A 12876-nucleotide genomic window follows, 5' to 3' on the forward strand; every position below is an offset into this window, starting at 1 on the left:
TTTGTAATGAGTAATGAAATGAAGTACCTATTAAAAATAGTAAATTATTCTGGATAACTATTTGAAAAGAGACGTAAAAGGGACGGAATATATGAACGGACATCGAAGGGACGTTGCGATGTATAAACGGATGAAAATCGTCCCTTTTGGGACGTTCTGGCACCGCTCAGAACGAGAACAGTGTAACCTTAGGGTGTAATTATACTATTTACTTACACCGTGCCACATGCGTGGCAGGAAAAGCAGCCTTATTATAGTAATATGTCGGTCACACCATGATATTTCATTGCAAAACAGAAAGTGCTTCTTTATCAAAACCTCAACAAATCTACCTGGCACTATTTCTAGCTTTAGATGAGACAGTGTGGATTAGATCCCTCTGTCTTTCCTGGATGAAAAAAACATAGATTATAGACAGACATGACAGTGGACAGTGACAGATGAGACAAAAGGAGTGCGAGTGATGTGTCACACACTGAGTCACCGTTTGGGTGACACTATTTACCGGCACGGAAATACCGACCTGATATTTCGTTTACACACCCATACAATCTGGTGTCATTCAAAGTAATCAAACTGACAAGTTTCTATCTATGGGCGTGTACACAAAATATGTCGGTATTGTAAGAACGTCCGGTAAATAGTGTCACCCGACTTTTTAACCAAGTTACAGGAGAGTTACATACATACAACAAGGTTTCGGCAAGGCCAGTTTCTCTGAGTAGTCTAGTTGAGTCTAGTCTGTGGGCAAGGCTAAACAGCCGCTTATTATTAGTCACTGAGGCTACGGGTGACACTTTTCCCGGCCCGGATAATAGCGACCCTGTTTTTCGTGTACACACCCATAGATAGATTTTTAGAAAAATATGGCTCTGTCCATTGGAGGACAATTTTGCCAGTGTCTATGTAGTAGGTTTTGCCGTTGTACGGTAAAAAAAATCTAGAAAACGAAATATGAGAGGTAATGGTGGATGAACGATGACAGCCATTGAAGCTCCTGTCAGTTTCTATGGGCGTGTACACAAAAAACAGGGCTGGTATTTCCATGTCGGTGTTATCCGGGCCGAGAAAGAGTGTCACCCGAATTTTATTTAGCACTTAGCAGCGTTAATACAAATAGAATTTGTTTAAAAATACATTTTTATTATGCTTTGATCGGTCGGTATAATCTAGTACCTAATAACAAGCTAGCGAATGGTTTGATACATAACATAATATTACTCACCCTCATTTTCATACCTATCATTGTTTGCTTAAGTGTTTCAATATTTCAATTGTTGCTGTATATTTTGCGTCATCGACATGGTAAGATAATTTTCAGCGTTTCTTTTTACAGCAGATAATGCATAGATTTGAAAACTAACACGTTTAATTTTCTTATAACACACATTAAACATTAATTGTGCAAATTAGTATTAGGTACCTACACATATAATACTTATTTGCATAATACACAAAACACAATATTATTATATAAACAAGAAATAATGAATTCCTTAAAACCCTAGTTGATGCCAACAATGCTGAGCAAGTGAACATAGTCAGAAAGTTGAACACAAACTATAATTAGCAAATAGTCAGTACATTAAATTAATTCATTAGTTATAATAATTAAGACTAGCACAGGAAACCATCTCTAAAATCTAGTGTGTTCTAATTAGGGTTGCCAGATGGCTGGGACATCCGGGAATGTCCCGGAATTGTGTTTGTCCCGTGTCCAGGAATTACACTTTAATGTTCCGGATTTTGACTACGAGAGCAATATTGCCTTCCATATTAAAAATTGAAGCTGCAGGTTAACATTGCTGGCCTGTATTCAGAATGCACATGCTTGCCTTTTTGAGGTCCTTCCAAAAGACTTGCCAAATGACAAAATCTGGGCTCACTTTTTTAAAACAACCAATTGTAACTATTTTGTCAATTTGAAGAAAATAGTTGGTTTTGTGCTCTTATTGATATTTAACTACCAACCCAATTTGTAACCCTCAAATTGTCCCGAAAATGAAATGCATGTATCTGGCAACCCTAGTTCCAATATTTCAAATCATAGTGTTATAATTATTTTTATTATATTTGTTATAATTATAAAGAATTATTAAAGAATTACATTTTACACAGTTTTCACTCAGTGTAGGTTACATAATTTGATTACATATCTGCTGCATGTAGATTTATTGTAGTACTAGCTGTTGCCCGCAGCTTCACCCCCGTCATATTTTTTTCTGTATTTTCTTCCATAAATACCTTCTCCTAACAGTAAAAAACACAACAAAAACCGATTTTTGCGCTTAGCAAAACATTTTAAGATTCATTTTTATTTATATAGAAAATAAAATGTGCACTTACAAAAAAAAAATGTTACAGTTGGGAGTTGCAGAAGAGAAAAGACAAGTACCAAAAATGCTGCAAAAAGTTCTGCAGTTTGATGTACAAATAACTAAAAAATTTGTTGATATTGCATTAAGAAACAGTGCCTTGAGATCTCTCCGCAACCATGCAAAGTTTCTAGAGGTAAGCATACTCCACTCCTCCGCCTCCGCCCCAGATATTATAAGCCTAAGTAAGCCCACTAACTAGAGATAAGTGGTTAGCAAACAACCATAAAAAGATAATATACATTGTGCATGTGTTAGGTTAGTCAAACTTTTTGCTGTAGTGTAGCATCAACATAGATTCTAAGTAGAAGTAGTGTTATTTTAGATTTCCATTCAATTAAAATTGAATATTCAACAGGTCATGTTATAGTACATTGTGTCTTAAGGGCGGTAAATAAGGAATTACGAACGAGAGTCTATTAGAAGCCCGAAGTCGAAGACTGAGGGCTTTAATGAGTCGATGTTCGTAATTCTAGTACCGCCCGTGCGACATACAATGTTTTTCATCACATTTGCGAGTAAAATTTTATATTTGTAAAAGAAAAAATATAATTGTTCCAAATATTGGCGATACCTTAGGCTGCGCTCTTGGCAGCGTCGCCCTCAACCTCCCCCGGCATGCGCCGCAACGTGCGTGTGCATGTGGTCCATGTAGTCCTGCAGCAGCGCGCGCACGGGCACGCGGCACGGCGCAGCGCCATCAGTACGGGCATCATTTACCGACCTTGGGCTTCATGGCAAGACAATGTGTACGCGCAATGACTCATTTACCGACCACGGGTTTCATGACAAGCACATTAAGGTCGAGGGTTTTATTTGGGGGGTTGCAACCAAGGTAGCCTGCATGTTATGACACTGTTTACGAGCAAGTGTGATGAAAAATTTATTTCTCCAGGACACTAATAGCCTAACTGTCCATCCATTTAAAAGATAATCAAGAATTAACATACTTAATTATGCATCTGTTTGAGAGCTACAATCACTGCTACAATGCCATAGAAAGACAGACATTGGCTTCAAACTTATGACACCACTCTTTTTGCGTCAGGATAAAAAAATAAACCATACTGTGGTACTTTACATTACACTTCTGTTGATGATGATGGTGACAATGTGTTTCTGTTATCCCTCATTCATTAGGGCATGGTCTGGCAGTATTTTTTTTGTAAGCTTTGGTGTACAATAAGTGGTAATTAAAATAGTATGAAATATTCTGCTGTGGGACAGATACTTAAATAGCACACAATTTACTAGTTCATTGTGTCTTAAGGGCGGTAAACAAGGAATTACGAACGAGAGTCTATTAGAAGCCCGAAGTCGAAGACTGAGGGCTTTAATGAGTCGATGTTCGTTATTCTAGTACCGCCCGTACGACATACAATGTTTTTCATCACATTTGCGAGTAAAATTGTATATTTGTAAAAGAAAAACTAATATTTTTTCAAAAATTGCCGATACCGCTGACTACGCTCTTGGCAGCGCCAGCCTCCGCGCCGCCCTACCCCAGCCTGACCATACGCGCGACGTGCGCGCGCCGCGCTCCTGCACGCCATGCAGTATCACACTCATTTACCGACCTTGGGCTTCATGACAACAAAATTAGTACGGGCAATGACTCATTTACCAACCACGGGTTTCATGACAAGCACATTACGGTCGAGAGTTTTATTTGGGGGGTTGCAACCAAGGTAGCCTGCATGTTACGACACTGTTTACGAGCAAGTGTGATGAAAAAGTTTTTTGTGTCACAATGGTACTTCTTCCTGTCAGTTGTTTTGTATGGGTCTGCCTACTGAATCACTCATAAAACCAATCAACCAACCAATTTTCAGGTGCTGCAAACGCAAACACATTTTATTAAAGTAGTTTTTACTTTCAACAGGTGTCCTGTCATGGTATAGTGTGGCTTGCTGGCTGGCTCACTTTCATTTGGTTATTTAACAACAAAGACCTGTATCAAGTTCAAGTGAATCTATTGATAGGTAAAAATTGCAGTTATCAGTGTTGTTGTATTTATTCATATTGATATTATATCAAATTATTTAAATTTTAATGCACTATTTTTCTTTCAGCTCTTATACTCGACATAGTTGTAATAGCTGTCTTAAAAGCATTTGTACGAAGGCGAAGACCTATACCAATGAACAAATTGCTTGCAGTGGGTCCTGACAAGTACTCATTTCCATCAGGACATGCCAGTAGATGTGTCTTGATTGCTTTTATACTTATGTTTTTGAGTCCAGTATCAATAATATTCTACCCACCCCTTCTGGCATGGATTGGTTCTGTGTCTCTGTCAAGAGTCCTCCTGGAGAGACACTACTTCCTGGATGTCCTTGCTGGCTGCGGTATTGGCATTTTGGAAGGCTTCTTCATGAGTTTGATCTGGTTTTCACAAAGCACTTCTGCAAGCATTTTATCTTCACTGTCTGATGAAAAGCTTGATGGAGGAGAATTTCATGTTTAATTACTTGTGCATATAATTTAATAATAACTGTTCGAGTTTGTAACTACAGTGATTTAACTACCTATATTTAAAAATCTCACTATCAAGATGTTAAGATTACCTATGTACTAACTGAATTGTAATTAATTAATGTTTCATTAAACATGATCAAAATTTTAAAAGCCTAATTCCTTAATCTGTTAATTTTACCTAAATACTAGCTGTTGCCCGCGACTTCGTCCGCTTATAAGTATGAAAAATAGTTTTCATCCTATTCTCAGACCTACTGAATATTCACAAAAAACTTCATAAAAATCGGTCAAGCCGTTTCAAAGGAGTTTGGACACAAACATTTTTGACCCGAGCATTATATATGTATACTAGCTAACCAGGCGAAGGCGAACTTCGTACCTCCTACCTAAGGCCCCTGTAACACATGCTCGTTAGTAGCACCTCGTTAGAGGCCCTGCTATTAGAGAGCATGCTAGTTGATGCGGGGGTGGAAGGGGGAAAGGTAATAAGCAAGTGTGAACGCGTTCGCTTAATGAGCATGCTAGTATTGGTAGTGCCACGAGAGTTGTAAGCAAAAAAAGTTACTTAAAGTGAATTTGTTATAATACTTGTAAATTAATTAATTTACCACCATTGAATTTGCGAAAAGCCGTTAGGGCCACAGGGTTGCAGCTGTAGGCAGTAGATTTTGAGTTTTGTTCTGAAAGCCATACAACACGGTAATTGCCGTGCCAACACTGACATTGAACTGACAGGAGCATGCTATCAGCCTATTTTAAAAGGCATATATTATGTGTATTGGAGTGTTTGTTTTGAGAATGCTTATTTAGGAGCATACTCAAAACTGTCATGTTTATTGCTAGCAAATGTAAACAGTCCATGAGCATGCTCATTAGTGGCTGGCATGCTCATAAGCATGCTAGTAAGGAGCATGTGTAACAGTAGCTTAAAGGAGTAATCAAGTCCCACCAGAAGATTTGTAGCTGTTGCCTCTCATTTTATTTTTTAGGATTTAAAAACATTGTTTGTACCGTACTTAATTGGTTATTGATTTTGGAAATGTTACTTGCTAGCTTTTTGACTTCATCTGCGAGTAAGACATGCAGTTGTTAAGTTTGGTAGTTCTCATAACTTGATTTCAATTTACATATAGTAGGTTTTTTTTGATAAAAATGAAATGACTGATGCAAAAGTGGTACTTGCTTGGATTTGTCAGACCTCTTTCTTAAAATAATAATGAACTTAATTATACAACCAGGTTCAACAATCATTTTGTAGAAACTATTTATTAGCCATTAAGAACTATAACATTATATTTCAATAACTATTGTATGCTATTGTTCCTTATCCCCACATGGCTCTTTGTACTCCAGATAACTTATTATAGTCTGCTAGATGCCTCCAGACTATGCGACTCATGCGCCATTCTTTCACAATACCACGGGGTCTGAAAAAAACAATGTATTTAATTTAAGGTATTTGTATGTGTATTTAAAATACAAAAAGAAAGGATTGTTGTGTGTCAAAAAGACTTTTAAATTTATTTTAAAAAACAGGTATCTGGGAAAAATAGACAAAATTACCTAGACGTAACAACACATCTGTTGTTGATCCTCAAGGGGCAAGCATTTAAGTCAAACTTGTTGACGTCTTTGTCTGCCATCTCCCTTATTTCTACAGGCAGAACATCATTCTTCCTCAAGGCGTTGATTCTTGTCCTTTCAAGAAAGTGTTCAGCGTTCAGGCGGCGGCGCTTTACATCTCGGATCATCATCCAGTTCGCCCATTTGTTTCTAACTTGTTGGTACTAAAAATAACAATTATGTTATAAGCTTGGAAGTAAACAAAGAACAGCACGAAGAGGATAGAAACGTTAAATTATTTTATTAATTCTAGTTTTCATTCTTACGTTACATCCAGCAATCGCTTGCGATTTCCAAACAAAACGTCCGAGAGATGAAATATTTAAATTCATTTTAAATATGTACTAAAACTGTTAATTACTTTTATTTTAATATATAAATTTTTTGCGAAGGATAAAATTGCACCCACTACCCAACCACTACCGAAATCTGAAATAAAAGTATTATATGTAATTAATTATAACCTCTGTCAGTGAGTGTGATGCAGTGTTGCCAGATGGGTTTTACGTTCCGTTACGCGCAGCTCTTAAAAATAGTACGCAAATTCAAGTTTGAGTACGCAGAGCAATTTTTATTGACAAACTGTGCATTAGGTGCATAAACAAAGGCCTCAAAAAAACCGCCGAAGTGCGAGTCTGACTCGCGCAACGCGGGTTCCGTGCAAACTTTCACTTGTCTAATTTTAACTCACTTTTTGTTTAGGTCACTTGGCCGGGCCCGGTTAAGTTTGCACCTAGTATCAATTATATTGTTCGATTTTGATGTAATTGTAAACTAGCTCGGCCATTGTCTGTCAGATTTGTCAGTCACTTGCTTGTCAGTGTGACCGCCACAGATAATCTATAGAAGTATTAGTTTTTAACATTTGTTGGGTGCGTTCCTAAATAATATTAATCGGAAAACCTAAAAAAATATATTTCTGTCAAGTGCAGTAACAGCTAGGCTGTCAGGTTCTAAAATATAAAAATAGTACGCAAATCGACCGATGAGTACGTGAGTACGCAAGGCCATAAAATAGTACACCGTACGTACTCATCTGGCAACGCTGGTGTGATGGGATGGGAGCAGTGTTGCCATCTTGCCCAAAGAAAAAGTTACTAAACATATGGTAAAAAGTGGCTAGTTTAAAAAAAAATACTGTTAAAAGTAGCTAAAAGGGGCAAAGAAAAACGAAAAAAGACGGCCTACTCCGAAATTCCATAATTGAAGTTCGTATCGTACCGTCCCTCTCACTCGTATTAAATAGTATGTGTCAGAGGAACGGTACGGTACAAACTTCTATTTTCGAACTTCGGAGTAGCCCCGCAAATACCATAGACATTATGGCACAGGTTAAATTAATGAAAGCACCACATTTAAAGTAAGTATTTATAAAGTTTATTCCAATTAGCACAATTCCAGCAGAGTAGAAGGAAATTTTAGAAGTAAAAATAGTATAGAACGTAGACGTTCTAGACGGAAAAATAAACAAACAATGAAATAGCGTAAGCGGTACGTCGCGTAAGCAATGGCTAAAGCAGAGGGCATGCGCGCAGCCTCTCGGCGTCTTAGTGCTAAATCGAGGGGTCGGACGGAGCGGCCAACCCGAGCGCCCACGACCGCGCACGAAATAAGTCCCGTTAGGCGATAGCCGTGCGAGGTGCGCGGCCGCTGAGAAGATGCGCGCAAGCTAACAATAATATTTTAATAAATATTTATTAATAAATGCAGGTACCTAAATCGCTACATCAGCCCCCTCGGAGACCTTTAGGTCGATCAAAAATAATTAGGGAAACGAACTAAACGTCCTGAGCGGGTCGTGCGATCAGTCCTAGCCGGCAGCGGGTCTAGAAGAGACTGATCAGGCCGCGGGGAAGCATTTGAGCTTGAGCCTAACATGTACGCGGGTTTAAGCCGATCAATTGATACATTGTCAGACTTGCCCTTATGTCGAGCCTATAAAATTTATCTCCCCTCTCTATAACGCGATATGGACCAGTATATGTAGGCTGCAAAGGCTTACGAACGGCATCGTTGCGTAAAAAGACGTGCGAAGCTGTTGCCAAGTCTCTGTGCACGAAAACTTTCGCGTGCCATGGTGAGCAGCTGGCGTCGGTTGCAAATGCCGCATCTGTAGCTGGAGGCGAGTGACGAAATCAGTGTAATCAGTTGGAGTTACTTGACCTGATGATTCGAAAAAATCACCAGGTAAGCGCAACTGTTCTCCGTACACTAACTCTGCGGTGGAAGCAGTAGGTAATATCATCTTTCCGTGCCGTTCTGATTCCTAAAAGAACCAGAGGCAGGACTTCCACCCAATCGTCACTCGCGTGGCACTTTATGGCGGCCTTCATCTGCCTATGGGACCGTTCGACGAGGCCATTTGCAGCTGGATGGTACGCAGTCGTTTGAACGTGTTCAGCACCAATAACCCTTGCAAATCGCCGAAAAGTTTCTGACACAAACTGACGATACCTGTCAGTCGTTAATCGTTTTGGGCATCCAAATCTTGACACCCATCCGGAAACAAAAGCGTGGGTGATGGTTTCCGCCTTAATATCAGAAATAGGTATTACCTCAGGCCATCTCGTGAATCGGTCTACTGCGGTCAAACAATATTGAAAACCTCGTGACATCGGCAGTGGACCGACCAGATCGACGTGAACATGAGCAAAACGTTCGGAAGGTGTAGTAAAAGCCTTCACCTTTGAGTGCACATGTCTGGAGACTTTACAGCACTGACATTGCTGACAAGCCCTTGACCATTCGCGACAGTCTTTCTTAATACCAGGCCAGACGTATCGTTCAGTCATCAATTTCGCAGTAACTCTTCCATTAGAATGACTGAGTCCATGGATCGTGTCAAAAAAATGACGACGGAACTCGGAAGTCACAAATGGACGAGCTACTGGGCCGGAAGTATCACAAAAAAGCGCTGCACCACCAGTTTGTCCTGGAATGACAGGCTTTTTCAACTGGAGAGAAGATCCGGTATCCAGCAATTAATGCAGCTCAGGGTCGTTTCTCTGCGAAGAAGCTAGAGCATTGAAATCTACGCCGCTGATTTCGTCAACCGGGCGAGAAAGAGCATCAGCAACAACATTTTCCTGACCAGAAATATGACGAATGTCCGTGGAAAATTGAGCCAAAAAATCCAGGTATCGAAACTGGCGTGGTGTGCACTTATCCAAGGGTTTGCTGAATGCATACACAATCGGTTTGTGGTCAGTATATACTACGAAGGGCTTCAACTCAAGCATATGCCGAAAATATTTGTTTCTATCCTCTTCGTGCTGTTCTTTGTTTACTTCCAAGCTTATAACATAGTTAGCAGTTTCCTATCGTAAGGGCTGTACTTACGCTGAGCCGGGTTTAACTTACGGAGAAAAATCCTAGGGGTTCCCACATATTTCCCACGCGTTGCTGGATCACAGCACCTATAGCCATATCGGATGCGTCCGTAACCAGAGCTACATCGGCATTTGGACGTGGGTGAACTAGGAGCGTAGCATCGGCAAGACTATGCTTATCATCGTTGAAGACTATATCGAGATCGTCACTCCAGACAATCTTTGCCGAGCTTTTAGAATTGTGACCAGCTAAAAAACCATTCAGCTTCGCCTGTTTCTGGGCAGCGTGAGGCAAAAAACGTCGATAAAAATTGAGCATGCCCAAGAAGCGGCGAAGTTCCTTGATGGTGGTGGGGCGAGGAAAATCCAATGTGGATGCAACCTTCTCTGGTAAGGGTGTTGTGCCTTCACTGGAAATTCTGTGGCCCAAGAACGAGACCTCACCACACCATGACACCATGCTCACGCAAACGCTCGAAAACAAGCTTTAGATGGGTCTCATGCTCGTTTGTACTAGAAGATGCAACTAGAGTGTCATCCAAGTACGGGAAACTTTACGCCTATGGGAGGTACCCTAAAAAAATGTTTTTTAAGTTTTTTATTATACCATTTTGTCGGCATGGTTTACATATATATCCTTGCAAAATTTCAGGTTTATAGCCTACGAATAAATATTTATTCGTAGTTTCTAGCACTGATAGTCCCTGAGCAAAGCCGCGGACGGACGGACAGACAGACAGACAGATATGGCGAAACTATAAGGGTTCCGTTTTTGCCATTTTGGCTCCGGAACCCTGAAAATAGCAATAGATGGCACAACCATTAACATTTGTCAATTATAAAATGTGAAGAAGCCGAATTAAGTAGAAATATTGAGATTAAAATGAAGACTAGCATATTTTATAAACACAATTTCACATCAACCTTAATTCAACTCCTTAATTTGAATAAACACATAAATTGAGAATACGAAAGTATAGGCTATGTGGCTACATTGCCTACATTTCAGCTATGAAGCTGTCGTAGTGTTTTGCAATTGTGACGCTAGATGGCGAATAACCGGAATGCGCTTGCTGGGCTTGCCCCGCGCTTGCACACTTTCGTCGAAACTATTTGAGAGAAACATGCCATTCTCTTCTAACGACGTAAATAAGACAGAGACATCATGCGTATCTCTACTCGTCTAGGCTCAGTTGGTGAGCTTGTTGGTTGTTGTCAGTGTACCGTATCCTTAGTGTCTCACTAGATGGCATAAGGCAGGGTTTCGCAAAGTGGGGTACGTGAACCCCTAGGGGTTCGCCATTCGACGGCAGGGGGTTCGCGACAAGATTTACGCAATGGTGGCGTAATGACTGGCAGTCACTGGCGGCACACATGGTGGCGCGCGCGCGACTGATTTCATCGTTCAACAGTCAATTTTATTGTTTTCTTTGGGAGGTTAGAGGAGGGGGGGGGGGATTTAATTAGTTAAGGGGTTCGCTGTCACCTGGAAACTTTAACAGGGGTACGTGGAGCCGAAAGTTTGAGAAACCCTGGAATAAGGTATCGTGTTATTTGTGTTCTCACTGGTGCCATCTATTGGAAAATCGAAGGAAAGAAAAATAGCCAGGTGGTGTCTCTGTTATAATATTATTATCTACTTTGTGTTAGTGTTAAGTTTTGTAACTAAGGGACCCCATACATACCTGTATTATTATTTTTTGTATTTTTTTTTCTTTAATTGTATACTGTAGTTTTTAAGTATTTTATTTGTAATAATTTTATTTTGAAAAAATTACTGCTAAGTTTCTTGCGGCGCATTCTTCTTGGCAATGATGGTCTTTCCGAAAGCGCTGGTAAGTTTAAAAAATGACGTGTAAAAGTGCCCATTGCGGCCTATTTACTGAGTAAATGATTTTAATTTGAATTTGATTGCAGGAGAAATACGTCCTACGTGATAAAATCAAACACATTTATTTCAAAGCAGTGGTCATATTCATAAATGTTTTTTTATAAAGTTAACAAAGTTTTAAAACAGGGTGGCATATTTATTATTTTTTCGAACTTTATCCAATATCAACGTATTGGGAGAAGCTGGTTGAGGATGTCGCGGGTAGGTTTGATACCAAGAGGCACTTGTTAAATTTCGATCGCATAAGAACCAGCCGTACTAAAACAAACATAACAAATTAGTTAAATACGTAATTAAATTCACTGTAATGCAATGCTTAGATACAACAAATTTTATTTTAAGTGAGCATTAGGTAGATAGACAGGTATAATAAATAATATTATGAAATACCAAAACGAAATCATAACTACTGATGCAGTCAATAAGGGCAAAGATATCGACACGGCCAAGGCCAAAGTTGCAAAAATATGTACAGTTGTGGTCATATAATTAAGAACGATTTTTTATAGAGATGATTTTTTCAAACTGACAAGTGTTACTAACTGTATGTATATTTTTGTACTTCTCTCGGTATCGTAAAACTTTTCCTTACTAGCGGTAAATTCATTTATACATATAATTGGCTAAAAAATAAATAGATAAACTTTATATATTACATCTAAACCTAGTATTATATATACTTACTGGCTGGTCATATAATTAAGAAAGCTGAATAGTTTATTTTTTATTCAAATTTAAATAGAGAACGGACCGCCGCTTTGTGGTTTTAGGTTATTATTTGAATAATTTTGGCGCCATTTAGTGCCGTAAAAGTCTTAAAGGCGATTGCTTCATATAAAAACAACGGGGAAAAATAAAAGTTGTGATAAATCTACAAGAAAAGTAATACTAAAACTTCGCGACAAGAATTGGTCGTATAAACACATAGCCGATCATCTGCAATGTTCAAAAACTATGGTTTTCCACGCCATAAAGCATTTTGCTACGTATCAAACTACTTCAAATGTTCCGCGTGTACCTAGACAAAGAAAGTCATCTCGTCGAGATGATCGAAATATCGTTCGTTTGGCAAAACAAAATTCTTTTAAAGGGTCTAATGAGTTGAGAAAATAATATTTTGGCGAAAACAACCCTTCAGCAATCTCGGCACGCAGTATTCGAATGCGTTTGGTGGAAGAAA

The 12876-nt window shown here is 39.2% G+C and overlaps 2 protein-coding genes across 3 annotated transcripts; one reads left to right on the plus strand and one right to left on the minus strand.

The window, feature by feature from the left end:
- The first annotated feature begins 1007 nt into the window (after positions 1 to 1007).
- On the plus strand, positions 1008 to 5003 carry LOC141430595 (polyisoprenoid diphosphate/phosphate phosphohydrolase PLPP6). 2 transcript variants are annotated; one of them, XM_074091388.1, is made up of 4 exons: positions 1008 to 1305; positions 2365 to 2511; positions 4258 to 4357; positions 4448 to 5003. In XM_074091388.1, exons 1-4 carry the CDS (start codon positions 1303 to 1305, stop codon positions 4840 to 4842), a joined length of 645 nt encoding a protein of 214 aa, XP_073947489.1. In that variant the 5' UTR covers positions 1008 to 1302; the 3' UTR covers positions 4843 to 5003. The 2 variants fall into 2 exon arrangements, with proteins under 2 accessions (XP_073947489.1, XP_073947482.1); XM_074091381.1 differs by lacking the exon at positions 1008 to 1305 and having other exon boundaries at positions 2341 to 2511.
- Positions 5004 to 6092: 1089 nt separating this feature from the next.
- mRpS14 (mitochondrial ribosomal protein S14) lies at positions 6093 to 7268 on the minus strand. Its single transcript, XM_074091398.1, has 4 exons — positions 7168 to 7268; positions 6743 to 6905; positions 6417 to 6640; positions 6093 to 6280 (listed from the first exon to the last, which is right to left on the minus strand). The coding sequence occupies exons 2-4, from the start codon at positions 6806 to 6808 to the stop codon at positions 6178 to 6180; spliced, it is 393 nt and encodes a 130-aa protein (XP_073947499.1). The 5' UTR covers positions 6809 to 6905; positions 7168 to 7268; the 3' UTR covers positions 6093 to 6177.
- Positions 7269 to 12876: the final 5608 nt, after the last annotated feature.

This window comes from Choristoneura fumiferana, chromosome Z (genome assembly GCF_025370935.1).
Source record: "Choristoneura fumiferana chromosome Z, NRCan_CFum_1, whole genome shotgun sequence".
NCBI lineage: Eukaryota > Metazoa > Arthropoda > Insecta > Lepidoptera > Tortricidae > Choristoneura > Choristoneura fumiferana.